At 37.6% G+C, this 27916-nt stretch overlaps 1 protein-coding gene across 3 annotated transcripts; it reads right to left on the bottom strand.

Moving 5' to 3' along the window:
• Positions 1–65: 65 nt before the first annotated feature.
• LOC116258880 (transcription factor BIM2-like) lies at positions 66–24145 on the bottom strand. 3 transcript variants are annotated; one of them, XM_031636320.2, is made up of 7 exons: positions 23771–24145; positions 23354–23462; positions 17962–18031; positions 17471–17566; positions 16345–16817; positions 1862–1991; positions 66–510 (listed from the first exon to the last, which is right to left on the bottom strand). In XM_031636320.2, exons 1-7 carry the CDS (start codon positions 23871–23873, stop codon positions 403–405), a joined length of 1089 nt encoding a protein of 362 aa, XP_031492180.1. In that variant the 5' UTR covers positions 23874–24145; the 3' UTR covers positions 66–402. The 3 variants fall into 3 exon arrangements, with proteins under 3 accessions (XP_031492180.1, XP_049935115.1, XP_031492181.2); XM_050079158.1 differs by having other exon boundaries at positions 23354–23472; positions 23771–23900; XM_031636321.2 differs by lacking the exon at positions 23771–24145 and having other exon boundaries at positions 16345–16814; positions 23354–23472.
• Between the last annotated feature and the right edge of the window lie 3771 nt (positions 24146–27916).

The following is a 27916-nucleotide window of genomic DNA, read 5'->3' as shown; positions in this document are numbered from 1 at the left end:
ATAGCAATGTCCGCATTCCGCAGATTTGAACTCAATAAAGAGAGAGAGAGAGAGAGAGAGAGAGAGAGAGAGAATGTGGTCCATTATTTATTTGAACAATGCTTTTCAAACATGCATGGAAGCCTTGAACAAAGCAGCTTCTCATATCCATGTTAAAATCTTTCGACAAACAAATACAGGTTAAAAAATAATGCACAAATTTTTGGTCTTACAAAGACATAACAAGAGAGGCAGCAGTATGTACATGCCAGTGCACCCCATCACCGATCCTTTTTTGCCCGCATTCTGATAGCACGTGCAGAGGTGATCTCAACCACTGAAACAAGACCTACCATATGCAACGCCAACCAAAACAACAGCTTGGTCGAACATTCCAATGAATAATCAAACAAGCCACTTCCGTTACAGCTCTCTTTCTGTCTTTAGCCTCTTCCAATTGTGTTCAAAGTCTCCGCTACTTTCCGGCCTTAAGCGCACCATAACGTCATTACTAGAAGGCTCTTCATGGTCCTGCCAGGACACCAAAGTGCAAAAGAAGCAATTAGAGGAGAAATTAAGTGCCCTAACAGTAAAAATGCTAAAGCTGCTCCTCAGATTTTTTAGCACTTCCAGAGCATGCACATGGAAGTTCTGTCCTTTTAAGTTTTAAGTAAATCACAAATTCAAGACACACAAATATGTAGGATAAGAGCGAGACATGGTAAGCAGATAACAAAAAATGAGTTCAGCAGTTTACTCTAATATAGAACAAACAATGTATTTAAAGTTGATAGTTACAAATAACGTCTCGGAGTTTTATACGGCAAGGTTTTTCTCGAGTACAATACGGCGAACTTGAAAAAAATGAGAAAAATACAGTAAATTTTTAAAAATTTTAAAAAACTAAAAATGGAGAAAAAATAAAATAAGTGAGAAACTAATGACACAAACATCAAAAGATAAGTAGATTTGCAACACATAAAAAATAAAAAATGAAAAAAAAACTATTTGACATTAAAAAAACTGAAAAGAAATGAAAAAGCCAAAAAAAAATGAAAAAAGGGAAAAATGCGTTTATTTCCTTTTTAACTTTTTTTTCCAAAAAACACGTTTTTAAAGTTTTAAACGGCTAGTTAATTTATCGCATTTTTTTCGTGTTTTTTTTAAAAAAAACGCGTTTTCTGTCACTATATTTTAAACAATAGCACATTTCATATCGGATTCCAAACAGTAGCTTCAGCATCTCTGATAAAACAAACCGGTATGAAGAAACAGATGTGCAACATCAATTGCTCCACCCTGCTGTCTGTGGATGGATCAAGCTCACAGAAGTTGGGTGCTGCACCTATCAACTATCCTTGGTATAGTTACAAGGGTAGAGCATGGTTAGCTGGTAAGAACTAGCAAGAAATTATGCCTTTATCCAATGCAGAGAAGCACAAAAGCTACATGAAGAGCTTGCAGTAGAACAGTTAAGCTGGAAGTAGAGGCAAACCTAACTTCAATACTACTTGTTATGATAATGATCACTTTTTATGGTAATGGTTACACATTTCTACCGTAATTACCAATGTTCCTGTAGTAACGTTTCAGCTTTTTCAGCCATAATGTGTTTGCTATTGATATAGACTGGAATTGTCCCCTAGAGCATTAGACTTTACTCTTAAAAACTTAAGACAAGTAAACCTATACCGGCAGCATTTTCCCTAAAAAAGTGTCGAAGGAAATCCCCTAGAATGAACAAACCTACTTAAAATGATGTGGAAGAATGAGAATAGTACATGAGATATAATATCTTCCCTTTCCCTTTCCTTTAGATGATAACATTATGTTCTCAACCTTTCATTAGATAAGCCATAGATGAAAGAACAAAGTCACAAACCTTGCCACTTAAGCTAGTTGTCGATGGCCTGTCAGTATTACGCTTGCCAAGATTGACCTGAACTGAGATGCTGGCTTGTGACAAATCCAGGCCAGAGCTCCGTAACGCTTGAGTGAGAGCAGACAATAGCCTACACCGCAGGAGAGACACACCATTATATAGATGTGAAACACTCCAAAAGATAAACGGTTGGTATTTGAGAGTAACTGACAATCCTGAGAGACAAGTAAACTAACATGTGCTTGCACAAGCCATGGTACGGAAAAATGTCCATTACCAAATATAGTGCATATTTCACACAACGAAATTATGGGATTTCTACAAAGTGTAAAGCATAGAATACACAGGGGACCGACAGTTCTAGCAAAAAGACAAACATAAGATAAGTCCCACAACAAACAAATGTTTTATTAACCATCAATGGGTCTTTAGGCTTCAGCTTTGGCATGGAATTTTTTTTATCCATGTATTCAAACTAATTTCTGGAAGCAACAACTTTAAGTAGATACGCAACAAATAAAAATTAGAAAATAGAAACAAGCAATTTGACACCAAAAAACACGAAAAAAACACTTAAAATAAAAAGGGGGAAAAAAGCGAAAAAAATCTATTTTCTTCACGTTTTTTTTGTTTTCACATTTTTCTAAAAGAAGGGATTTTTTTGCTGACCTATTTTTCTCATTTTTAATGCATTTTTTTGAAAGCAGCCTAGGATGGATTTCCCCCATTTCTCTGGTGAAGATCCCTTAAGTTGGATCTTCAAGGCGGAGCAATTCTTTGATTGCCACAATATCAAGGGGGATCAGAGGGTCAACCACACCGTGGTGCACTCTGATGGAGCCGCGCATCAGGTGATGTAGGTGGCTCGTCACTCAGCAAGGAAGGACGACATGGGCGGGACTGGTCGATGCCATGAAAGCTCGGTTTGGACTATCAGCATACCTGGACTACAATGTCGAGCTGACAAAAATAAGGCAAAAGGGCATAGTGGTTGAGTACCAGGAGCGATTTGAAGATCTCAGCAATATGGTACCTGGGTGGCCCTTAGACGCCTTGATTGGGGCAAAATTGTGGGGGGACTGCGGGACGATCTACGCATTGAGGTTCAGGTGAAGAAGCCAAAACCTATCCAAATGCTTAAAATTGGCTAGTTTGGGGAGGAAAAGCAACACAGAAGGATCTATGGCAGTCATATTCTGTACTCAGAGAGAAGCCAACGTCAACCGACCCTGCGTGCAGATGCAGCCGGCTCTGTCGGCTCATGCCAAAAAAAATCAAGGAGAAGCATAGTCGGGGAATTTGCTTCCATTGTGACCAACCGTGGACATTGGCCACACTTGTCGAAACTTTACATGTATCTAATTGAAGAAGACAATGACTCACCAGATGAGTTGGAAGGAGAAACTGAACCAGCGACAGCCATGGAGGATACCGATGGCCCCCGCCCCCCCTAAAATCTCTGTCCATGCTCTGGCAGGGGACGAAGTCCCTTAGTTGATGAGGATAGAGCGTCAGCTGAGAGGCAGGAAGGTGAGCATACTAGTGGACAACGGCTCCACCCATAACTTCATATGTGAGAAAGCAGCAAGCACTGGGCTGTCGAGTGGAGAACCAGCCTGCATTTGACGTGGTGGTAGGAGATGGCAGCACATTGAAGTGTAGGGGGAGGTGCACCCAAGAGGTCCTAGAAATCCAAGGTCACAAGTTTCCAATGGAGCTCTTCACTCTGGCAATGGCAGGGGCAGATCTAGTATTAGGGGTGCAGTGGCTACGCAGCCCAGAAGTCATGTGGGATTTCGTTGGGATGAGGATGCATTTTGGGCAGACAAAGGAAGGGTGACAAACTTTTGAAGTAGTTCCAAGAAAACCGATTAGTGAGCAGAAGGTGTCGAAGATGCTAAAGGGCCCAACAACTTCTCTTATGCTGTTAATGACTGCGGTAAAACTGGAGGAAGAGACAAATCAGAAGTTGGAGGAGCATGGATACATTTGCCAAGGACATCTGCAGACCATATTAAAGTGGTTTTTGAACCACCCAAAGGGTCTGCCCCCACAGAGAACCTATGATCATAACATCGAACTCCAAAGTGGGGCTGGAGTAGTCAATAGACAACCTTACTGATATAACCAATACCAACGACAAGTGCTGGAAGAGTTGGTAAAGGAGATGATTACTGAGGGCATCATACAACCTAGCTGCAGCCCTTTTGCATCTCCAGAATTGCGTACACGGAGGGTGGAGATTTTGCGTAGACCTAAGTCACACGGATGCTTCATTTTTGCTAATGCACCAGTGTCGACATGACGTCACTGCGGGTGCGACCCAGATTCGCACCCAACCGCAGTCAAGAAGAGTCGGGTGTAGTCAACCATACCCGACCATTTTTGTCATTTTTGGACGCGCACCCGACTCACGTCAAACCACGTCATGGACTTTTTTATCTACTACTACCACCAGACGGTCAGCAGGGGTGTTGCTCCTCCTGTGGCAAAGCTAGCCGGATTTTTTCCGACAGCTTTCTCTGGTTTTTCAAATCCCATCTTACAGTCGCTTTGTTTATTTTATTAATCTATCATGCAATTTCGTTTTTACGTTTGTTCGTTTTTTCATTAGATGTTAGTTTAAAATTTTTAACGATGCTTCTTATTGGTCTCTGCTGTCAGAATGAGTGAATGTTTCATTGTCAGTTTTTATTTGTTTTCTGTTTCTATTTTTTGGTTTATGTCGTCAAGACTCAGCAAGACAGCCACTCAAGGCTTATGAGTGCTGCTAAGCCTGCTATAATGCTGATTTTTCTATTCTAACTGTTCTGTTTTAATTTTTGAACATTAAAATGATTAAATGAGTATTTTTTGCTGCAGCCTGCACCAACTTTCACTGTTTTACTGTTTTACTTGTTTAGCATGTCCTTTTTACCTGTTTAGCATTTCCTCTTTAACCATGGCGTGAGTTGTGACTGTGTCCTGGGGAATGGGTGGGCAGAGAGTAGAAGGGCTGAAGGGCTAGGGAGGAAGAAGGTTGATGCTCACGGCATCCATTGTTGTTCAGCCTTAGAAGTATTACGGATTACAATATTACTTTATTAATGTAGAAACAGTAAAAGCGAGGGAACAAAGAACGAACACGGATGTAACGTGGAAAACCTCTCAACAAGAGGGAAAAAAACCACAAGTGAGGAGGACTGATGCCCACTAGCAACCAGACACACTCTCTCTTAGAATATTATTCACACCGAAATTAGGGTTTACACAGGTTAAGTAGGGCCATAACATAACACAATGGATCGGGTCCAGATCCAGACCCGAATAGGCGACCCAAATACAACATATGTCAACACTGCCACTTAAGTTGGGCATACATATCAAACATGCCCAACTTGGATACATTTCTCTCAAACTGAGTCACAGGTAACACTTTAGTCAGAATATCAACAGTTTGGTCTTCAGATTTCACATATGGTAGAATCAACTCTCTGGCATCAATTCTTTCCCGAATGAAGTGACGGTCAATCTCGACATGCTCTATTCGGTCATGTAACACAGGGTTGTTGGCCAGATTGATTGCGGACTTGTTGTCACAGTACATCTTCATAGGTCCTTTCGTCTCTATCCCAATATCAGTCAGTAATACTTTCAACCACAGTAATTTTGACACTCCAGTAGCAACGACCCTATATTTAGCCTTTGCACTTGAGTGAGAACAAACATCTTGTCTCTTGCTCCTCCAAACAACAAGATTTCCCCCCATGTAGATGTAGTACCCTGAAGTAGATCTTTTAGTATCAACACAACCTGCCCAGTCTGCATCTGAATATCCTTCAATCTCAATCGGCCCTTGTTTCACATATAGAAGCCCTTTGCCTAGATTCCTCTTCAACATAAGATTTTGTCGACAACCTTCAAGTGAGTATCTGTAGGGGCATGCATGAACTGACTCATCACATTCATAGCAAATGTGATATCAGGACTAGTCAGAGTAAGGTAGATCAATATTCCAACTAGACATTGATACCTCCCCTTAGTTTCTTCACAAAGAGGTTCTTCAGCCTTAATACTGAGTTTGTGTCCAACATCCAGAGGACACAAACCCCCAAATCACTTAAAGCCTTATAAACTTCCTCATTTTGGAAGAAGTAACAAGGAAGCCAAGGGGAAGATATTTTGTTTTTATTGCCATGAGCTAGGGGTACATTAAGCCAAAGTACCCAGATTTGAAGAAAATGATAAAAGAGTTGCCATTGCCAGAATCCAAGTCACATGGGTACCTCAATAAGGTCCCCATACCACCAAGGTACTCTTCGGGTTGAAAGTTGAAACTGATCTAAATTGTTTAATTTTACTTAATTTAGCTTGTTTCTGACTCAGTTTTCATTTCATTTTTTCCAGTTACAGGTCATTAAAATATACTATTTTTATTTATATTATTATTTATTTAAATGATGCAATCATTTTGAACTTTTTGTGGTATTTTGCATATATACATATACACTCTTACATACCCTTGTACAAACATTTTTTAAAGTTGTCTTGCCCATATACATCTTTGTACCTGTAACCAAACCCATACCTACACCCAGTGACTTAGGATGGAAGCTATGCAAGAAGATTCAGATTCACCATCCTTGAAATCAAGCCAAACAACTACCAGTGCCATGACTACCCATGCTCAAGGTACGACTCAATGGCTCTTAGATTTTGAAGCATTTTTCATATGACCCAAGTGAAGAATCATGCCATTCAAAAATTAGAACTATTTCATATCCTAGGTTTTCATCTACTGCAGATGAGACTTCGTTACAAATTAAAATATTGGAACCTCTCAAAAAAGAAGAACGAGGTTCAAAAATTTTCAGAGTACCAAATGTAAGATGCATACCTAAATTGAATCTGAACTTATTTTCTGTTTGTCAAATTACCAATCATGGATGTAAAGTTTTTTTTATCACCAGAAAAATGTTGGATATAAAATCATCTATAAATAAAGATAATTGGCAAAGGATGTGGAAAAGCATACTTATATTATATATATAGCCTTTTTGGATTTGTGTAATTCATGTAGTTATGTTATCAAGGAAAAAAATGTCTCTCTGTGACACTTAAAGACTGCATACTATTTTAAGAAAAATTACTTGTATTCCTTCATTGAAGAAATTTTGTAATGAAAATCTTTCTTGCAACAAACATATTTTGGGGAAAATGAAGTGCCTTCCTTTTGGAAATAAAATAATAGATTCAACCAGAAAATCTCCTTTTGAAATGATTCATTTGGATATATAGGGTCACACTCTGATTACGTCTAAAGGTGGTTTTTCTAGTTATGTTACATTTATTTATGACTTCTCTAGACATGTTTGGATTTGTTTCTCAAAACACGTTCAAAGTCTACTTCAAAGTCGTCTACCAATTAGTTAAAAATCAGTTTAAAACAAACATTAAGACTCTAAGAATCTGAATTCTGGAAAAGAATATCTTTCAAAAGAACTTTTCAGAAGATAAATGGAATTTTTCATCATAGATCTTGTGCAAAAACTCCACAATAAAATTGTCATATTGTTGATATTGCAAGAACCCTTCTTCTTTCAAAGGACATCACCAAAATTTTTGGGCAGAAGCAGTTTGAACCTCTGTATATCTAATCAATAAAATGCCCTCAAGTAGATGACCTATCTCCTTTTAAAAAGCTCTATAATACAAAACCAAACTACGATTGACTAAGAGTTGTCAGTTGCAAACGTAATATTTTGGATAATCAAAATGATAAACTTTCTCCTAAAGCTATAGAATGTGTTTTAGTTGGCTATTCTAACAGTCAAAAAGGGTATTAGTGCTATAGCATTGAGAAGGATAAACTCTTTGTATCTAGGAATGTTGTCTTTCTTGAAGATGAAAAATAAAAAATTAGAATCCAAATGTAATCTAGATTGTTCCCTTTTGCATGATTTATTATGATATTGAGGAAGATCATGATTGCTCTCATGATTATGGAAGTGAAATTCCTCAAATTAATTCTGCAAATTGTCAAGAAGACCATGATAGTAACAAGCCATCTAGAGGTTATCTCATAGCGTTTGAAGAGAAGAAAGATCCCACAGAATCAATCTTTCTTTAGTTGTTGAACCTCTGTTTGATTGATCAATGTGAGATATTCTGAATCCTCATTATTAATGCACCTGAAATTCTCTCTAGATTGATTACAAGATCTTTTCAATTGGGTAAAATTCGTTACTACTGACCACATAAGTAAACATCTAGAAATGAATCTATAAGTGAAACAGAACTAGAACCCACCAATAGGAGTTCAGATAGAAACATAAGACCTCCATAAAAGTTTGTATCTTATGACACTTTCTCACCCAAATGTAAGAGTCATCTTGCTGCTATTCATTCTCACACCAAATCGACAAAATATAAAAGTTTGCTCAAATTCCAAAATGGGTTGAAGTTATGAATGCTGAACTGATGGCCCTTTAAAAATATCGCACTTGGGAAATTCAATCATTACCTAAAGGAAAGAAAATTATAGGGTGCAGATGGGTCTACAAGATCATGAATACAAGTAATGAATTTCTTGAAAGATTTAAAGCTAGGTTAGTGGCCAAAGGTATTCTCAAGAATATGACATAGACTATAAGGAAGCATTTGCAACTATTGCTTGTATGACATCTATTAGAACCCTTGTAGTTATAAGGACTAAAGGATTGGCCTATACGGATGTTAAAAATGTATTTTTGAATAAAAAATTGAATGAGGTAGGTTTCATGACGTCTCATCCAAGGTACAATATCCCTAAACTCCAACGGAAAAGACTTGGTTCTAAAGAAGACTTCTATGGACCAAAACAAGCTCCTAGAGCCTGATATGATTGGTATAGTAAAGTCATGAGAGAGCATACATTTAAGTCTTGGTATATAAATACTACTTTATTTACTAAAGATACATTTAAAGATTTGTAATACAACTTCTCTATGTCAGTGATATGATGTTCACAAGAAGTGACGAAAATAAAGTTAAGCAAATTAAAAACATTGGAAAATTTGAATTTAATATGTCTGATTTGGGTTTTCTCACATTTCTTCTCGGTATCCAAGTTGCCTACTCAAAAAGAGGCCATTTGCTCTCACAAATCAAGTTGGTTTTTGATGTTGCAAGTAGATCGGAAACAACAGATGACAAAATTGTTCACATAGAGGCACCTAGAGTGAAGATGGGAATCAATGATTGTAAACCATTGAAAATCCTGCACATGTCGACAGTTGGTGTGGGCCCTATTTAATCTGACAATCACTAGACCAGACATGATGCTCCCATGTCAGTTCATAAGAGAGCAGTTATAAGAATTGTTCATTATTTTGAGAACACTTAACAAGGGAGTATTTTTATCATCTTCCTCACCTCTGCAAATTAATTGCTTATACTAACACTGAGTGGGAGGTGATCCCAATAATCAACAACCCATTATTGGTTTTTCTGTGTTTCTAGGTATCTCTTTAATTTCTTGAAATTATAAGAAAGAGCATAAGATCTTTTTATCGTTTAGAATACTGGCTATGGCTATGGACATTATTTGGTTGAGAAATTTTCTCAAAGATATGGGGATTGATATTGAAGAAGCATCTAAATTATATCGTGACAACAAAAGTGCAATTTATTATCGTAAGCCATTACACGTTCTACGAATGAAACCAACATACTAAGGTGGAATGTCACTTTGTAACAAAAGGAGTTTCTAAAAAAAGATCATTGAACTTGCCTTCCACTGAAATTCCAGTCAGCAGATTTCTTCACCAAAGAGTTTAAAGCACCCAGGTTAATTTTCTTCTTAACAAACTTTTGGTGATCTCCCAATAAATGTGACTAGAGAGGAGGGGGTTAAAAAGTATTGCAAATTTTGTTTTTCTTGTATTTCTATTTGTTGTAATTTTATCTTCCTTTTGTATCCTTTTGGTGTTTCCCTTCTTTCATTTTCCCCTTTTTTCTTCTGGGTTTTTTATTTTTTAGAGCTGAAAGAATTCAGCTGTTAGAGAGACGTCAGGCACCCAATGGCTCCCCCTCTTTGTAATTTCATCTTCCTTCTGTATTCTTTTGGTGTTTCCTTTTTTTTAGCTTTCCCTTTCTTCTCCTGTATTGTTTATACCTAAAATAATTCAGCTGTTAGAGAGACGTCGGGCAGTCAATGGCTCCCCTTTTCTTAGTCTTTTAAAGGGTCTTTTAGCCTCTCCCCTTGTAAGCTTCTCGAAGTTATTCTTTGAGCCTGTGACTGTTATTGAAGAGTTCAAAAATTAAGGCATGAACATATAAATGTTGGTTCCTTACAAAGATGTCCAGAAGTCGGGCAGAAATTGAACTTCAAGACTGCTTTCAACATTCATGAAGACAAAGAAAAAAAAAAGTTGCTTCAGAATTCAGGTAACAAGTAGGGATTCGTATCGGGCCAGCACATAGCCCGTGCTGTAGGTCCGCCTGGCCCGGCCAGCCTGATTATGATAATATATATATATAAAATAAAATAAAATAAAATTGTAAAAAATTATTGTGCTCAGTCGTGCCACTGGTACCTGGCCCGACTTTGTAGTCCAGGCCCTGCCCGTGCCAAGCCGGGTAACTGGCCCCAATGCCTAGTCTTAGTATCAAGTTCTTGTATGGGCATCATGTGATATGGATTGAACCGAAGTCATGTCATGTGTATCAGTTTACTCAAAAACCTAATCCAGTCACTGTCCAATTAATCTGCATTAAGACATCATTAAGTATGTGTTAAAGATGCAAAAGAGTTTTTCTGAAATATTAGGAAGTTAGGGAGGAGTTCTTTAAATGCTTTCTTATTTTTATTGGACTACTTTTGTAAATTCTCTAACCCTAATCTCACGTAATGAATATTCTTTTCGGCTCTCTCTCTCTCTCTCTCTTGTAACATGGTATCAAAGCAGGGGTTGGCATCGACTGCAGGGTGGGTTTTCCGGTGACCTTCTTCTCCGACGACAATCTTTCCGGCGAACAGCCAAGTGAGTTCCTTATTGTTTTATCGTCCTCTCTCTTGTCATCGCCATCCTTTATTCCCTCTTATCACCCAATAAGGAGACGGTGAGGGAATAGGGGTTGGGCGTGCTGTGTGGAGAAGGACCTGATCACGCCTATGTGGAAGGCGTGATCAGATCCTCATGTTGATCGTGTGAAGCAGAGTGTTGTGGGTGCAGCGTGACTTGTGACGCTGTGGTTTGTGGTGTTCGTGGATGCTACTTCAACAGTGATTGGAACTTTCGTGTGAAGCAAAGTGTTGTGGGTGCAGCGTGACTTGAAGCTGTGGTTTGTGGAGTCTATATGTTGATTATGAATGCCATCTTGATATGAGCAGAATCTTCTATAGATTGTGGATGCTTTGTGGAGTCTATATGCTGTTTATGAACTCAGTTTTGATATGAGCAGAATTTTTCTATAGATCGTGGATACAAAATCAGTAAAGTAAGGCTGCGTGAGGACTGCTGTTGATTCTTAGTACAAGATTTATTGATATCGTGGATTCCTTTGACACGTGGACAGCTAGTTTTATGAGAACCAGTTGCTGTTATAAGTCGCAGCAGTCTTCAATCGATTGGGGATTCAATTTTTTCAGTCATCGGCTGAAACAAACTTGTAAGTGATAGGGATTTCCTAGTTTTTTTTAACTTGTGCGTCAATCTGGTCTTCTTTATTTACTATGGCTGAAAACAGTAAATCTGAAGGGTCTACTGACTACAAGATGGCTGAGAATTCCTTCTTATATGGAACCACAATTAAGCTTAATAGTTCAAATTATGAAATATGGTCTAGGGTATTCATAATGTCGGTGGCTGGTCATAGGAAGAAATATATTCTGGAGGAGGATGAACCTATTGAAAAAAAAGGGATATATGCTGCGTGGGATGAAGATAATTATATTGTTATGTCTTGGATTATGAATAGTGTGGAGTCTCATATAGCCCCAACTATTGCATATTATACCAAGGCCAAGGATATGTGGTCTTTCTTGAGGAAGACATACTCGCATGCTACTAATGTAGTCAAAATCCTACAACTAGAAGAGGAGTTATGCAACATTCGACAAGGGGATCAGGACCTATCTCAGTATTTTGCTACATTGACTGCTGCATATGAACGGTTAAAGGCTCTTCGTCCACCTTGTCAGCATTGTTATGCATCACACGTTGAGACTGGTATGGTAGCAAAGTTACTATTTGGCCTATCTTCAAAATACTCTGTGGCAAAGTCTCAAATTCTCACAGGCAGTGAACTTCCAGATTTAGTAGACACGTATAATAAGCTGAGTCGTTTTGCAGCCATTCTTTCTCAGAATACGAATGACACACCAGTCTCTGCACTTGTGATATCAGGAGGACGGGTTCCTAGTTCTTTTGGTGGCACTAGGGGACGTGGTATAGGCCGTGGTGCAAGACGTGGCAGATTTCAGTGCTCTTATTGTGGCAAAGTTGGTCATCTAGAAAATCATTGTTGGGACAAGCATCCTCACCTCCGTTTGAACGTCTCTTCTGGACGTGGTGGAGGTAGAATCGCCATCGGCAAAGGCCCCTCTTCATCCCAAGCAGCCCATTCAAAGGCAACAATATCAATGGTTGACTCTTCTACTGATCCTTCTATATCCATGTCATATTCCCTTAAGTAAGGATGAATATGATCGTGTTCCTGCTCAACGGTCTGCCTCTACATTTGTCTCTACATTTGTTGATGTTGCTGTTATAGACTCTGCATTCTCTGTTGGTACTCCCAATGATGATCCAGGTATGACATGGATGATAGATTCTAGTGCTTCTAGACATTGTTGTAATCAACTACAGAATTTTTCATCTTTTGTCAGATTCTCTACACCACAGCATGTCAGATTGGCTGATGGCAAGCTGTCCCCGTTTCTGGGCAGCGGTGATATCTACCTCCCACATTTAGGCACTGTTACACGTGTGCTATATGCTCCTCAGTTTCCTGTTAACTTGTTATCTGTTAAACAGATAGCTATTGATTTAAAGTATAAAGTCATTTTTGACCCTGGTTCTTGTTCTTTTCAGGACTTACTAACTGGAAAGATGATTGGTTGCGGCTATGAACGTGAGGGACTTTATTTTCTGTCAATCCCAGTTGATGTTGCTGCATCTTCAGTTCCTTCGAAGCCTTCTCCTTTTCAATGGCATCTCAGATTGGGTCATCCGTCAGTACCAAACTTCGTCGCATGTTTCCTGATATTCCTGCATCAGAGTCATTCTTGTGTGATGCTTGTCAGTTGGGCAAGCATACACGGAGCGTCTTTACTTCAATTCAGAGTCCGTCGAGTCAGAGTCCTTTTGATCTTATTCATGTGGATGTATGGGGTCCTAGTCGGGTTCCTTTTCGGTCATGTTTTCGATATTATTTTGTTCTAGTTGATGATTTTACTAGAGTCAGTTGGGTTTTCTTATTAGGGAAAGATCTGAAGTCATATGTATTCTTCAAAAGTTTATCAAGGAAATAAAAACTCAGTTTAGATTCATTGTCAAAAATATTCACACTGATAATGCTCTTGAATTCAAGTCTTCCATTCTACTTCAGTTTTATGCCGACCATGGAATTCGACCTCAATATACTTGTCCACATATGTCCCAACAAAATGGTGTAGCTGAACGCAAACATCGACAACTCCTAAACGTAGCTCATACCCTCATGTTACATTCTCACATTCCTGCCTAGTTTTCAGGTGATGCTATTCTTACTGCATGTTACCTCATTAATAGATTACTCTCTTCCTCCATTCAAGAACGTATTCCAATTCAAATTCTATATCTAGTACGTTCATTATTTCATTTACCTCCCAAAGTTTTTGGATGCACTTGTGTTGCACACATCCTAGGCCCGAACAAAAATAAAATTGCTGCCCAAGCCATCAAATGTGTCTTTATTGGCTACTCAGCCAATCAAAAAGGATATAAATGCTTTGATCCCCTGACTAAAAAAGACATTATCAGTGCGGATGTTACCTTTTTTGAGTCTCGTCCTTATTTTCCTCTGTCAAGTCCCTCTTCATCTGAGATGCATGCACCTATACCACTTCCTATTCCACCAATGTCACTTGAGTCTTTTCCACCATCTCAACCTAGGTCACATGAACGTTTTCTTGAGCCTCCGTTGGTTTATACTCGTCGTCTAGGTCCCTCTCTCAACCGTCCACCAACATCGTCTCAAGAGGTAAGCTCCACTGATAAGACTGACTCAGGTTTAAATGATGACAATTCTGCAGTAGATCTCCCTATTGCCATTAGCAAGGGCAAGCGACAATGCACATTACATCCTATTTCTAATTCTGTCTCTACTGCCCATCTGAGTACAAGTCGAGAGCAGTTTGATCAAGCTCTATCTAGTCATGTTATCCCGTCTTCTCACCATCATGCCCTTTTAGATCCACGTTGGCGACAAGCTATGCAAGAGGAAATTGATGCTCTTCTTTCTCGGGGGACTTGGGATTTGGTAGACCCCCCAACACACTGTGATGTGGTTGGATTACGATGGGTATTCACCATCAAGTATCATTCTGATGGTTCAGTTGAAAGGTTCAAGGCTCGTCTTGTCGCAAATGGGTACTCGGACTTATGGTGTTGACTTCTTTGAAACATTTTCGCCTGTGGCTCGGTTGGGCACTATTCGACTGATTATATCTCTTGCTGTACAACGAGAGTGGCCTCTTTTTCAGCCCTTTCTGAAATCGTCTATATGCAGCAACCACCTGGTTTTGAGCGACAAGAGGAGTGTTCCAAGGTATGCAAATTAAAGAAGACTATTTATGACTTAAACAGAGTCCCCGTGCATGGTTATAAAAACTTACTGAAGTGTTATCTAAGTGTGGATTTCGCCGATCCCAGCTTGATAACTCATTGTTTATCAAGCGAGGCTCTGCAGGACTTGTGATATTGATTGTGTACGTGGATGATATTGTTCTTACTGGAGTAAATGATCAAGGGATAGCTCAAACAAAGGAGTTTTTACAGCAACACTTTGTTACAAAAGACCTTGGACAACTCCGTTATTTTCTTGGTATTGAGGTGACCCGTAGTAATAAAAGAGTTGTAGTGTCTCAAAAGAAATATGTCCTTGATCTTCTACAAGAAACAGGACTATTAGGGGCTACGTCTGCCACACTTCCCATGAATCCCCGCATTCATATACATGATGATGACTCAGAGCCGTTTGACTCTAGATCTTACAGGTCCCTGATAAGGAAACTGTTATATCTGACTGTCACTCGCCCCGACATTAGCTTTGTTGTGAATAAGTTAAGCCAGTTCATGGAAAAACCGCAGACGGTTCATTGGGATGCTGCTCTAATGATTGTCAGATACTTGAAATCTTCCCCAGGAAAGGGGTTATGGTTCAAAAAGGGAGAATGTGTTGACATTGAAGCGTATAGTGATGCTGATTATGCAGGCTCAGTAGATGATAGGAAGTCTACTACAGGTTTTTGTGTCTTTGTGGGCGGTAATTTCATTTCCTTGAGGAGCAAGAAGCAGAATGTGGTGGCTCGTTCTAATGCTGAGTCAGAATATAGGGCTATGGCTCAAACTGTGGCTAAAATGTCGTGGGTTAGATCACTACTTTTAGAGTTGGGTGTTTCAGTGGATCTCCCAATGCAGATGTATTGTGACAACAAGGCAGCTACATATATTGCTAACAATCCTATCTTCCATGAGATGACTAAACACATTGAGGTGGATTGCCACTATATTCGAGACTTAGTTCAAGGAGGAATTGTTAGCACTATTCATGTCTTCTCAGAAGATCAGGCAGCAGATATCCTCACTAAAGCTCTTCCCATAGGCGATTTCCTGAGATGTTGTAACAAGCTGAGCATGATTGATATATATGCTTCAGCTTGAGGAGGAGTGTTAAAGATGCAAAAAAGTTTTTCTGAAATATTAAGAAGTTAGAGAGGAGTTCTTTAAATGCTTTCTTATTTCTATTGGACTACTTTTGTAAATTCTCTAACCCTAATCGCTTTTAATAGAGATTAGGGTCATGTAATGAATATTCTTTTCGGCTCTCTCTCTCTCTCTTGTAACAGTATGAATATGGCCTAGAAACCCAATCAGGGATCAAACAAACCGTGCATGAGGAAACTACATGCAGTGACAATTGACAAGTTATATGGTGACCTAAAGCCTGATCATATATATATGACCATGCATTATCAACATTTATCCATACCCAAAACATGCTGAAGCGATCCAAATAGTGATCTGTCTTCACTCTTCAATAACAACTAGATCTGTATTTCCATGAAAACTACTGCATGCAATACGTATCCCAAATTCTTGTCTCTTCACAAGGCTACAAAATTGCAGAATCTAAAAACGCAAATGCTTCCAAGTGGTAAAAAAACATGTTTTGCAGCTTTTTAGAAATAACAGTCAAATTAATGGAACCTTAAAAACAAGAAATTATTTAAACATGCATGTGAAAATATTGAGGCTTACTCCTGGGAATAGATGCTTGAAACGTTGATCACACCATCTTCAACTACCAAGTTCTCTCGTTCATTTCCAGTTAAGTGAGACACATCACCTCTGAATGGTTCATCTGTGGAATATGGCCTCGGCCAGAATTCTGATTGAGATTGAGGAAGACTTGAGACATTTTCAGTGTCCTCAGGCACTCGGTGATGTGGATGTTTCGACATGTTTCTGATAAAGGGAGAGTACAAGGATGAATGTGGACAAGGAACAGAACCAGCAGCATTGCCAGGAAAGCAAGAACTATGTTCCTTCTCTTTGAACGGAGAAGATGTATTCAGGGTTCCAGGCAGTGCCAAGTTCTGAGAATTGGCAACAATTGATGGGGCAACAGAGGCATTACTGTCATCAAATTTTGGTCCAAAGACAAAACTTGGGCTGTTTTTTTGGACTTGTAGATGATCCATGTTACTCGCCACCAGTCCTTGGCCGCTCTTCTATCCAAAAGAAGTGTGAGAACATTAGAGTGTCCACCAATAACAATGAATATCTGAAAGCAAAAAGATCTTTCCCCAGATTTGTATATGGAATGCCTAGTAGGAGGCATGCACATAATAAGATAGAAATGGTTTGCAACCTATTGAATTAATTCCTTTGTTTATGTCATGTACACAATCCGTTGGATGTAAAAAGCACATTTAAGGTATCCAGCAAAAATATTGGTTTTCATTTTATATAGAAAAATGGCTCAAAACAGCATATATCAGCTTCCTAAGACACAACCATGGAAGACGCTCCCTAATAGAAATCATAAATATGAAGCATGATCGCTTCAGTGACAAACTCATGCTCAATCCCTTAGAATCACACAAAATACCCTTGAAATTCAGCCAAATCATCATTGAACACAATGCATCCGAAAAGGATACAGTTGTCTGGGAATGATAATTATTCAGTTTCTGAAGGAAAAACTCAATATTATAAAAGAGAAAGATAACTTTTTTCTAAGATGCATCAAATATTTATTAGGACCTCCATAAACACAAATACTGTGCCAAACTATATGCAGGCAAAGCATACAATATTATGAATTTCCAGAATGAAAAAAATAGCAACAGAAAAGGATCGGGAAAATAGAGCAACACATTACCCATGCCATCATTTTAATCTTATCCTCGTCATGCTCTTGATATAGGCTCTCATACTTCTGAACTTTTTCTTGCAATGAGTGGATATACTCAATAACCTGAAAATAGGAAGCAAGAAATCAAAGCTAGTAGATTTGAGATAAATGCCTCTGCATAGTGTTTTTTGTTGTTAGTGTATATTGTGTGCATTTCTGTATTACTGTCTCTATGTGCAGAAAAATATTATTCAAGCAGAAAGATGATTTTGCATATCTAATACACCGTATAGTAGAGCAAAATCATATTAAACCAGCTCTCTCTCCCTCTCTCTCTTTGGAAAAGCTTATAGCCTCTAGATGTTAACTTTTTTCACTGTATCAGCATCCATGTATTTGTCTTTCTACACTTCCAACATGTTTATGCTTCATGACCATGTCTGACACTGATATATCAGTGTCCAGAACTACAGACAACATGGATGAACATATTCACAAACAAGAATCATACAAGGTACCTCTAGAAGGAATGATGCTTTATCTCGTTTTTGGTCACTATGAGGAACCAGCTCCCTAAGCATTTGGAATCTGCAACAGAAGATCATAACAAGTTACCAATGCACAAAATGATGGCTTTGAAAACAACATTAGAACATTAAAAAACTGAACAAGTGAATAAGAAACTGAACTGAACTTGGTGGTTGTTGTTATCATATAATTTTATCTACTGAAATATGAATAATATGCCACATGAATGCAGGGTGTGATCATGGAAGCAAGTATGGCATCTTTTCAAAAACAAAAACATGGGTGCAGGTAAAAAGGGCTCTCTCTCTCTCACACACACACTCACATAATATGCCACATGAATGCAGCGTGTGATCATGGAAGCAGGTATGGCATTTTTCAAAAATAAAAACTAGGGTACAGGTACAAAAGGGCTCTCTCTCTCTCTCTCTCCCTCTCTCTCCATATGCATCTGCACCAGACACCAGTCAGTTCTCCTTTAAAAAACGTAGGCCCCACACATATATACATTTTGGTGGATATGGTGTTGGCACATCGGGTACTATATATATATATATATATAGAGAGAGAGAGAGAGAGAGAGATCCAAGTCTGCTGAAAGGCTAGAAATAAAAACTTGCTAAAAGTACCATAAATAATTATTAAAGGACCATGAACTATCATTGCACAATACATCGTTAATGCTCCTATGGCAACTACATTTTAGCAATGGATTTTTAATTTTAGCCATTAGCATCTAGCAAAGCTGAAAAACTGAACTCTCTCTCTCTCCCCCCCCCCACCCCACACCTCTCTCTCTCTCTCTCTCTCTCTATATATATATATATATATATAGGTGAAATCTTTAGGCCATCCTACCCAATGAATTGCAATAGGTAGTGTGCTATGAGAGGCCAGAAGATTTTTTCCGGCCAAATGTGGATGGAGTAATACAAGGGGGGTTTTATATATTACATGTGCAAATGCACATGTCCACAGAAAGAACTTCTTAAATTGTAAGAGAAGTTTCTGCAAACTATAAAAGAATGTCTTCATTGTAAGTGTAAATGTGCATGTGCATCGAAAGAAGTCTTAAAATTCTAAAAGGAGTTTCTGCAAATTATGGAAGAAGGTTTTCATTGCAATTCAATAAACCAGAAAAAAATGAGGTTGTTATAAGAAAGTTAGAAACCATTGAACTGCTGCAATTTTATTGAAATTGTGATTATCCATCATCCAACTACCGGTGTTCATCCTTCTGAAAAGAATGGGGTTGCCAAAAGAAAACAGAAACATCTTCTTGATATAGAATGTACCATCATGCTGCAACGAAATATGCCTTCTTCATATTAGGTAATGCCATTCTCGCAGTCTACCACTTAATTAACCTTGCACCTTGAAATCATTGGGAGACAACTTCCACTAAATTTTCTCTATCCTAATTCTCCATTTTTTCCATTTTCTCCCAAGGTCCTTGGGTGCACCAATTTTGTTCATAAATTGGGACTAGCAGTGACAAATTAGCGGCCTAAGCAACTAAGAGTGTCTTTATTAGACACCCAGAAAACTAAAAAGGATACAAGTGTTAGGACTTTATTGCTATAAAAAAAGCTGAAGCCAATGTATGCCTACATCATCTTTTTCTCTAGAGGTAAGTACACCCAACCTTATTAGGATCTCTATAGCGGATGTTGACAGACTCATTGATATCATAGTCAGAAAAAACTTTGTCGCGTTTTAGACAGTGAGGTTTTCCTCGGGTATCATACGGCGAGCTTTAAAAAATGAAAAAATATGGTAAATTTTTAAAAAATAAAGAAACTAAAAATGAGAGGAAAATAAAATAAGTGAGAAACCAATAACACAAACACCAAAAAATAAGTCAATTTGCAACAAAAAAAATTAGAAAATGAAAAAAATTGGAATTAAAAAATATGAAAAAAAATGAAAAAAACGCATTCTTTTTTGAATTTTTTAGCATTTTTTTATTTTACGTTTTTTTCAAAAATTGGCTTTTTTTTAAGTTTTAAACAATAATTTATTTATCGCGTTTTTTTTTTTGCGTTTTTTGTTTGTTATCAAAAAAGGTAAAAGACAATGTACATTACATCCTATTTCTATGTTTGTTTAAGAAGCAAGACTTGCAGTCATCTATTCAGAAGCGGTGACTATGATTTCTAAGAAGAAGTTCAATAACTAGGAGAAGCAAAAGGCAGATTATTGTAGCCGGATCAAGCGCTCAATCTAAAAGGAAACCTTACAAAGTTGACAGAAATTAAATACTCCTAACATGCGCACTGCCTTTTTTCATTCAGCCATTACTTTGTTATTCCTGAAAATTTTTAGCCACTCAAGACTTCCCCTTCCTATCTCTATTAGCTAAAAGAACAAAAGAGAAGCAATAGTACAAGAAATGGCTCAAACAGTCAAACTCTGCTTAACTAATCTATGTCACTCAGAATTTCCTTCACTTAGCAGCAAGTAGAAGCAAATAGAGCAACTTACAACAGATGTTCCAACTACAATATCACCTTGGTTTGGGAGACAGAACATCTAAGTAATATAAACTAATGAGGCATAAAATGCACCATCTTTTTCCATGCATTCATCCAGGAACTGAGTGCTTAAATCTCATATTTTATATATGATCTTCAATTTGTTTCAGTGTTAAGAATTGATGCCTCGAATTGTATAAATTTTAGGGGTCAATTGGAGAAAATATCATAATTTGGGTGTTTTAAAGCGAAAGCAAAATCACTATAGAAGATCCAGATCCACATCCAATAACCAAAGCAAGTCAAATCATGGACCCAAGGCCCAAATACACCTTTATTGAAGACCTTATAATTACAATATAGATCAAAATAGGGCCTTCTTAACCCTTCTATATAATATAAGCATATACAATATTTTTATTAGATTTTGAACAAATTTGACAGTTTTATGAGCTGTTTTGAAATAAAGGAAATTCAATTCCAAATTTTCCCTTTCATTTATAGATGGTTCTCCAAGGGAGAACCTCATCATTGCCTTTTATGACTTGAGAGTGAGACCTATCCATCTCCATCTTCAAGTACCCATCAGAGCTACCGGTGCACTGTTTGACCCCTTGGAAAGTGGAACTGGCTAGGTCATTTTTTTCCCTGTTTTGTTTTGTTTTGTCATTTCTTCTTGTTCCTTTCACCACTTCTTTGCTGGTTTTTGTCGGTTTACATCAATCTTTGGGAGGAATCGCACGCTGAGGGTTTCTAGCCCTTCCAAGCTTGGTGTGATTGAGGATTCTCGTGGCTCGAGTCATCGTTCACCTCTCTGTAAATTTCTTCTTCCTGAAACAACGCATGGATTTTTAGAGGTTGGTGTGGCAGCAAGTGACATGAGAGAGAATCTCTCTCTGTTCAGCCTTGGGTCATAGAAGTCGCTCGTCAAGGCACCAACTGGTTTAGATGTGGGTCGGTGTTCCCATAATACAAGATTGAAGCCCTGAAACAACTCAATATTGGAGATTAAACTAGTTAGGATTTTGTTTGAATATTTTTGTGTGGTCGATTGAATGAATTGAATAGCAGTGTGTTTAAAGGAATTTCTCTCTGTAAACATTTAATTTGCTCGATGAATAAGGCATTACTCTTAGTATTCATGTGGATCCAAAGTAATATTCATACTTGTTCCGTATGGGTTCAACCCTTTCTCACTGCTCTTTGGGAGCAAAGGAAACTTTTTTATTAGTGCAGACTCTCTTTGTTTTGCTCACAATAAAATCTTTTCAAAAAGGATTTTCACGAAAAATCGCATCAGATTCTCCAAAAGGGTTTGCCGCACTTGGGTTGACACAAGTGCGAGTGCGACTCAAGTACACCAACTAACAATTTTCCTCTATTTTGTTGTTCAATCTTTGATAGAGCCAAAGTTTTTTAATTGTTAAGTTTGTTGTGTGTGTGTGAGTCCATATGTACATATACATATATTTGTATGTGTGTGTGTGTAGTTGTAGACATCGTACGATACGTACCATCGCTTTTTTAAATTTACGATATGATACACCACCTATATCGCAGATAGGTGGTGTATCATATGTGTATCGCATGTACCGTGCGATATACAGCCTGTATCTTACGATACATGACGATATACCCTGTATCGCATGATACAAGTTTATTTTGAAAAATATGGGGTTAAAACTACCCTTTTTCAATCTAATTTTAGAACTTGCCTTCCTCTTCATTTTTGAACATATCTGATAGTTGAAGGAGGGGGAGATTATGGCAATTTTCAAAAGGAATAATCAGTTTCACCATGAAATCGTTGATTTGAAGGCATATTTATGTATGGATGATTGATTCTTGTTTTAAAGAGGGTTTATATCTTCAACGAAAGATGAAAATGAGAATGAGATGATAAAGATTATGAATGAAGTTGTTTTCATTTGTTATTTGCATTAACATTGAACAATTTTGTCTTCTGATCTGATGTATAGTGTAAGTAAAACTTTGTTTTTGATGTGTTATGGATCTTCTGACTTACTTATGAGTTATTATGTAGATCATCTTATAAATTATGTTTCTTGATGTCTTATATCATATCGTGTTACTAGATGATATTATAACCACTTATTAATGTTTGTGAAGTACCTTCATACCTATAATAAGCCTGCCATTATTGTATAACATGTTTTTTTTTATTAAAAAACATATTTTTTTATTTTTCTTGATTTATCTAATTTTTCTCTATTTTTTTATGAATTAAAAAAATAAATTTACAATACACATACGATACTTTACAATGCAATGTATCTATTGGTCGGACCAATACGACTTACGATACGTTTTTTACAATGGGTGTGTGTGTGCGTGTGTGCGTATGTATGTGTGTGCACGTATGTGTATGTATGTGTCTATGTGTGTGTGTGTGTGTGTGTACATACACACATACATACACAGATGCACACAACAAGCTTAACAAGTAAAAAACTTTGGTTCTATCCAAGATTGAACAACAAAATAAAGAAAATTGTTAGTTATATGGCCAACTATAACCCATGTTTTTATGGCACCTGTGTGTCATAGCACATTTATTGAGTAAATTAATCCAAAGGCCCAAAAACTGGGCTTCAGGAAGGGACCTACCGAAACATAATATATACGGTAGAAGCATTAAAAAAGACTTTGCTGATGAAATAAAAACAGAACAAAAAAAGAAGCAAAATCAATTCAGAGTCAAAGAACACGTAAGACAAAGCACCAAAAAGAGTAAGATGGAAAGACAGTCTAAAGGACAGCATCATCAAATGCAACAGGCAAACATGCCAAAAAGAGGAGCAAAAACCCCATACTTCTCCCCAACCACCCGTTTGTGAAACACCACATGCGGAGTAGGTAGCAAAAATTTGCTGGAGCAGACACTTGCCTGTCATTGATTTTGCTCCTTCGGCGCTGCTCCGTAGCAGAGTGCTTCGACCGTGGCGTGTTTGCCCTTTGCTCGCTGCTCCTACCGTCCGATTTTCCCGCCATATCGCCTGCGGTAAACTAATATATACCACTCAGCCAACAAAGCTGAAGAAAAAAGGAAACTTGAGAAAGATGAAAACCCAAAACACGTACTGATAAAACTCTTAAGAAATTGCCAAGGAACAAAGAAATAAAGATTAGCATTCCGGAAGCCGGCGCCACCAATCCATCAAAACCATTTTTACCCTCCAATTTCATATCCTGGCTTCACTAAGAAGACCCCCCAACAGAAAATTACCCGCGACACAAGGAGATAAGGATTTCCACAAAGATTATCAAGGGAAAGAAAAAGAGGAACCGAGTAACATTATTGTACCGTGCTGGGAAGAGCTTTCCCTCTTGATTTCCCTGCTTCTGTCCATAAACTCCTCCTCGTCGTCTTCGTCCTCCTCAGACGCCCCCTTGATGCTCTTCATCATCCCCGTGAAGCCTTCATTGCTCTGTCCCCTCTGCCTGCCAAGTTCGACCCCCTTAATTTCGCATATGGTTAAATCCTTCACAAGTGAACACCCCCATTTTTCTCCTAAATTTACACGAGTGTCATGGCGGCATTAAGAGAGAAAGAGGGACAGAGACAGAGAGAGAAACTGATCAGTTCACCCAACAATCATTCACTGAAGAGGCGTCAAGCAGCAGCAGACGCGCTGGGGCCCCGCCATGCCTAATGCCTTCGGTTTGTTCAGGTGAGTGTAGAGGGACCAACAAAAGGCACATTTTGGTGGTGACCCACCTCTACTATTCATTATCTTTTTGTTGGGGAGATCCCCAAATTGAATCCTAAGCAGGTTACTTGTTACCCGGGTAACACGCTAAGCCGTTTAGCGGGTACGCTGCGTGTCTTTGTTCAAATGCCTGGAGACATTGATGTCAACTCATAGCATGAGCCATGTAGATGGTATATTGTATTATAGATTGTCAGAGTAGGGTCGTATAGATGACACATTTCTGTTTCATAGCGCGACTTTTCTAGAGCATTAAGAGTAGAAGTACGCTCCATCAAGGCAGCCCGGTACCCACCATGCAGTCCAAGATTCAGAAAGCAGACAAGAGGAATGAATTTCGGTAATAAGATTACCACTCACTCAACCAAAAATATTAACTTAGTGGTGTATTGCGACTGTCACCGTAAAGATAAATACGTAAATGCTCACATTAACCGGTGTATGAATATGGATAAATAACTATCCTTAAATAAAAAGAAACACGGTAAAGCCTTTCTAAACTCTCACAAGACCGTGAACTTCTAGCTGATTCTTCACAAAACCCTCGTAGTAGACACCTCGAACTCTCGTTGAAACCGAAGAATCGTCATGTGGAGGTACCTCAAATCATCAAAGACCACATTGTTTCGTTGTTTACTCTCACTTACCATTGTTGGCTTACCTTGACTGCCTGAGCATGCTCGTCCATTTCCAAGGTTTCATTCATCTAGCCTCACAATTCTGGTTAGGTATATTCACCTTTTTTGTACTGTATTCTAATATTTCTTGGGAGCACATTTCCTAGTTTTATTGTGAGAAGTCAAGATGTCATGGTTCAATTTCATTAGGTCATTATATAAAAAAATAAATAGTTACATAGAAACTCTCCAATGCATCGCTATGTGGCAAAGTCAATCATTAAATCTATACAAATTATGCGTGTGTGTTGAATGATACATACTTCACTCCACTAATTAGTACATTACGTGAAACATGTGGGCCCAACTAGTTTGTCTTGCTCTAGGAATAGATGTGCTTCTAGAATGCAGAGTAGTAATTTGCTAAACAATATGTAAAATCCATTCAGCTCATAACTGCTAAGAATAAAATCGCCACTTTGTAGATAATGTATGTTGAATGATATGTACTTGTCACCTTGCGTACATGTTACAAAAGCATAGGTTGGTTTGTAAGAATAGATTCACTCTTGGTATGCTTGACAGTAAATCACCAACAATATTTAATCCCTTCAATATTTCATTATAAGACAAAATTTACTTTTTAAAGAACCTTTCGAGTGCATCGCTCCATTCGACAATATAAACTTAAGGTGTCATTTACATATTTTTGAAGAATCATAGCATGTCAATTGGCCCATCTTCTTGTAATTCAAGTCTTTTATTGATATACGTAAATGTTGGTATTATTACATATGTTTGACATTTAAATTGTTGTACTAGCATTTAAATTGCTATACCATACAAATAGCATGGCTCCAGTTAAGAGGGCTCAAACTACTACAGCTACGGCTTTAGTCTAGATGCCCTCAAGGTCCATTGTACCTCGGAATGGCATGAAAATGGATGACAAGGTATAACGGAATAGGAGAGAAGAAGAGAGAATTGAAATCAATAGCAGAGAAGAGGAAACTAAGAGGAGGGAAGAGGAAGCTGAGAATAGGGAAGAGTAGATAGAACTGGAGAGAGACGAGGGAGTTCTAATGACAAAGCTAGGTGAGAGAATAAGTGAGAGGGGACATAAAAGGGATGTGAGGTGGGGAGAGAAGAGGAAGAGAGGATTTATCATATACAAATATCAAAAGTAGGTTTATAAAGACAAGGCAATTTTATTGTTGGTCCTAAAAATTAGTTTACATGGTGGTTATCATTTTTAAGTGAAATTTTTTAGTGTTTTAGTGAATGATCATCATGTTCTATTACGTCAAGCTATATCAATCTTGATCATCTTCACACTTTTCTGTTGCAATTTTGTAGCATTCACTAACATTCTTACAAAATTGCTTGGGATCTAAGCCTCCTTGATATGTGTGATTGCCTACTTGGCTTTCCGATGGCAATCTCTTTTCATGCCCAACTGTAGGATCTAGTGTCCAAGGGATCTATTTAGTATGGAGGAAAGAAAGACCAGTCCTAGTATTGATACATTTAGAGGTGTTTTCTAATATAAAGTTTAGTCCTATAATGCATTTTGTACTGCCATGTAGTTGCACGTGTCTAATAAATGTTTTAGGCTCGGGTTGGTAGGCTGTATGTTTTTCTTTTGAGAACTTAATAGTTATTTTGTCTTTGCATATTTCTTTGTAATACCTATGCAATGATCTGTCCACTTGTTCTACCCATAGTTGGTTGGCAAGATCTAATCTCCTATGGTATCTTGAAGATACAAGTGCTTTATCTAATACCGAAACACTGCATCAGGTATCAACTAAGGCATTTATTTGTAATATCCAGTCATCTATTTTAAATATGCATGAGATTCTTATAGCAGTTTTTTTTTGCACTATGTTTTTTATGATTAAGCTCCATGCTAGGAAAAATTGTGGTAGTTAGCATTCTTTCAACCTTTTATATTATTGTCCCATTACCTTTGTTGTTGGTATTTAACACCACGGGGCCAATTCTGTCTTCTAAGTTACTTATCCTAACTTTCACTGTTTCAAGTCTTTCCATTCTTCTTTCTAAAATATCCTTTTTTGTTTCCATTTCAGTCATGAGTTTTTAAAAATTATCTATCTTATTTTCCTTTACTAAAATTAGTCTTTCCACAGCATCATCTTTTTGTCCCACCTTAATTTATATGGCGAATCGGTAGTGCTTTCCTTCTAAACAAATCTTACATGCTTCAATTGTGCATATTTTGCATTCAAACCTTGGGTAACCATTACCAATATATGCATGGGTGGTCACTACTTTTTGATCTATGTTTCCATTTGTGCTCATGTTTGTGCTCTAATTTGGCTAAGGTTTTAGAGATGTAGTTTATATTCATCGCAAAATTATTTGTTTGATTTCATATAATATCTTAATTACTTCCATATAGTTTTGGTCCAAATCTCGTGATGTTTTACTTTTTCCAATCTTTGTTTTTTTGTAAGATCTCAATATTACCTTTATATTCCTACAAGCTTTTTAACTTACTTAGGATAGTGGTTAATTGATCTTTCAAATATTTTGGTTTTCTAGTACTTCTTTTAAAGTATTATTCTTTACGGATAAAGTATCATATACTGGCTGCCAAAGATTCTGATTTTTTATATTATAAGATTCTAAGTTTTGTGGTAAAGTGTTATGTAAGTCACTTATACTATTTAATTGGAACATAAAATTTTTGTCTTCACCTTGAAGTAAATGTTTAAAATTTTGAAAATAACAGGTATGGTTAAACTGATTATTTTTTATAACATTTTTGTTTTTTGATATAATTCAAATATTTTAATCTATTCATACGATAAATTTTTTTAGAAATCAAGAATTTCTAAGAGTGGTAATATTTATATCAACTTAAAATATGAAGAAAATACTCAACTATCTAATAATACAACAACAATAGTTTTAGCAAATCAGAAATGTCTATAGCCTACTTGGTATTTGTCTCCCTTAGTCCTCCTGTCTCATGTATCCTTCATACAACTCCACACTCTATTTATGAGTTTCTTTTTTTAAACTGAAAAATTTCTTTTCACAGGAACAGGACTCTACGAACAGGTGATATATCTATGACAAAAAGAACAAACTAGTGCA

This window comes from Nymphaea colorata, chromosome 8 (genome assembly GCF_008831285.2).
Source record: "Nymphaea colorata isolate Beijing-Zhang1983 chromosome 8, ASM883128v2, whole genome shotgun sequence".
Taxonomy (NCBI): domain Eukaryota; kingdom Viridiplantae; phylum Streptophyta; class Magnoliopsida; order Nymphaeales; family Nymphaeaceae; genus Nymphaea; species Nymphaea colorata.
Note: the sequence above shows the minus strand (reverse complement) of the source record. Positions and strands in the feature narration are given on the sequence as shown.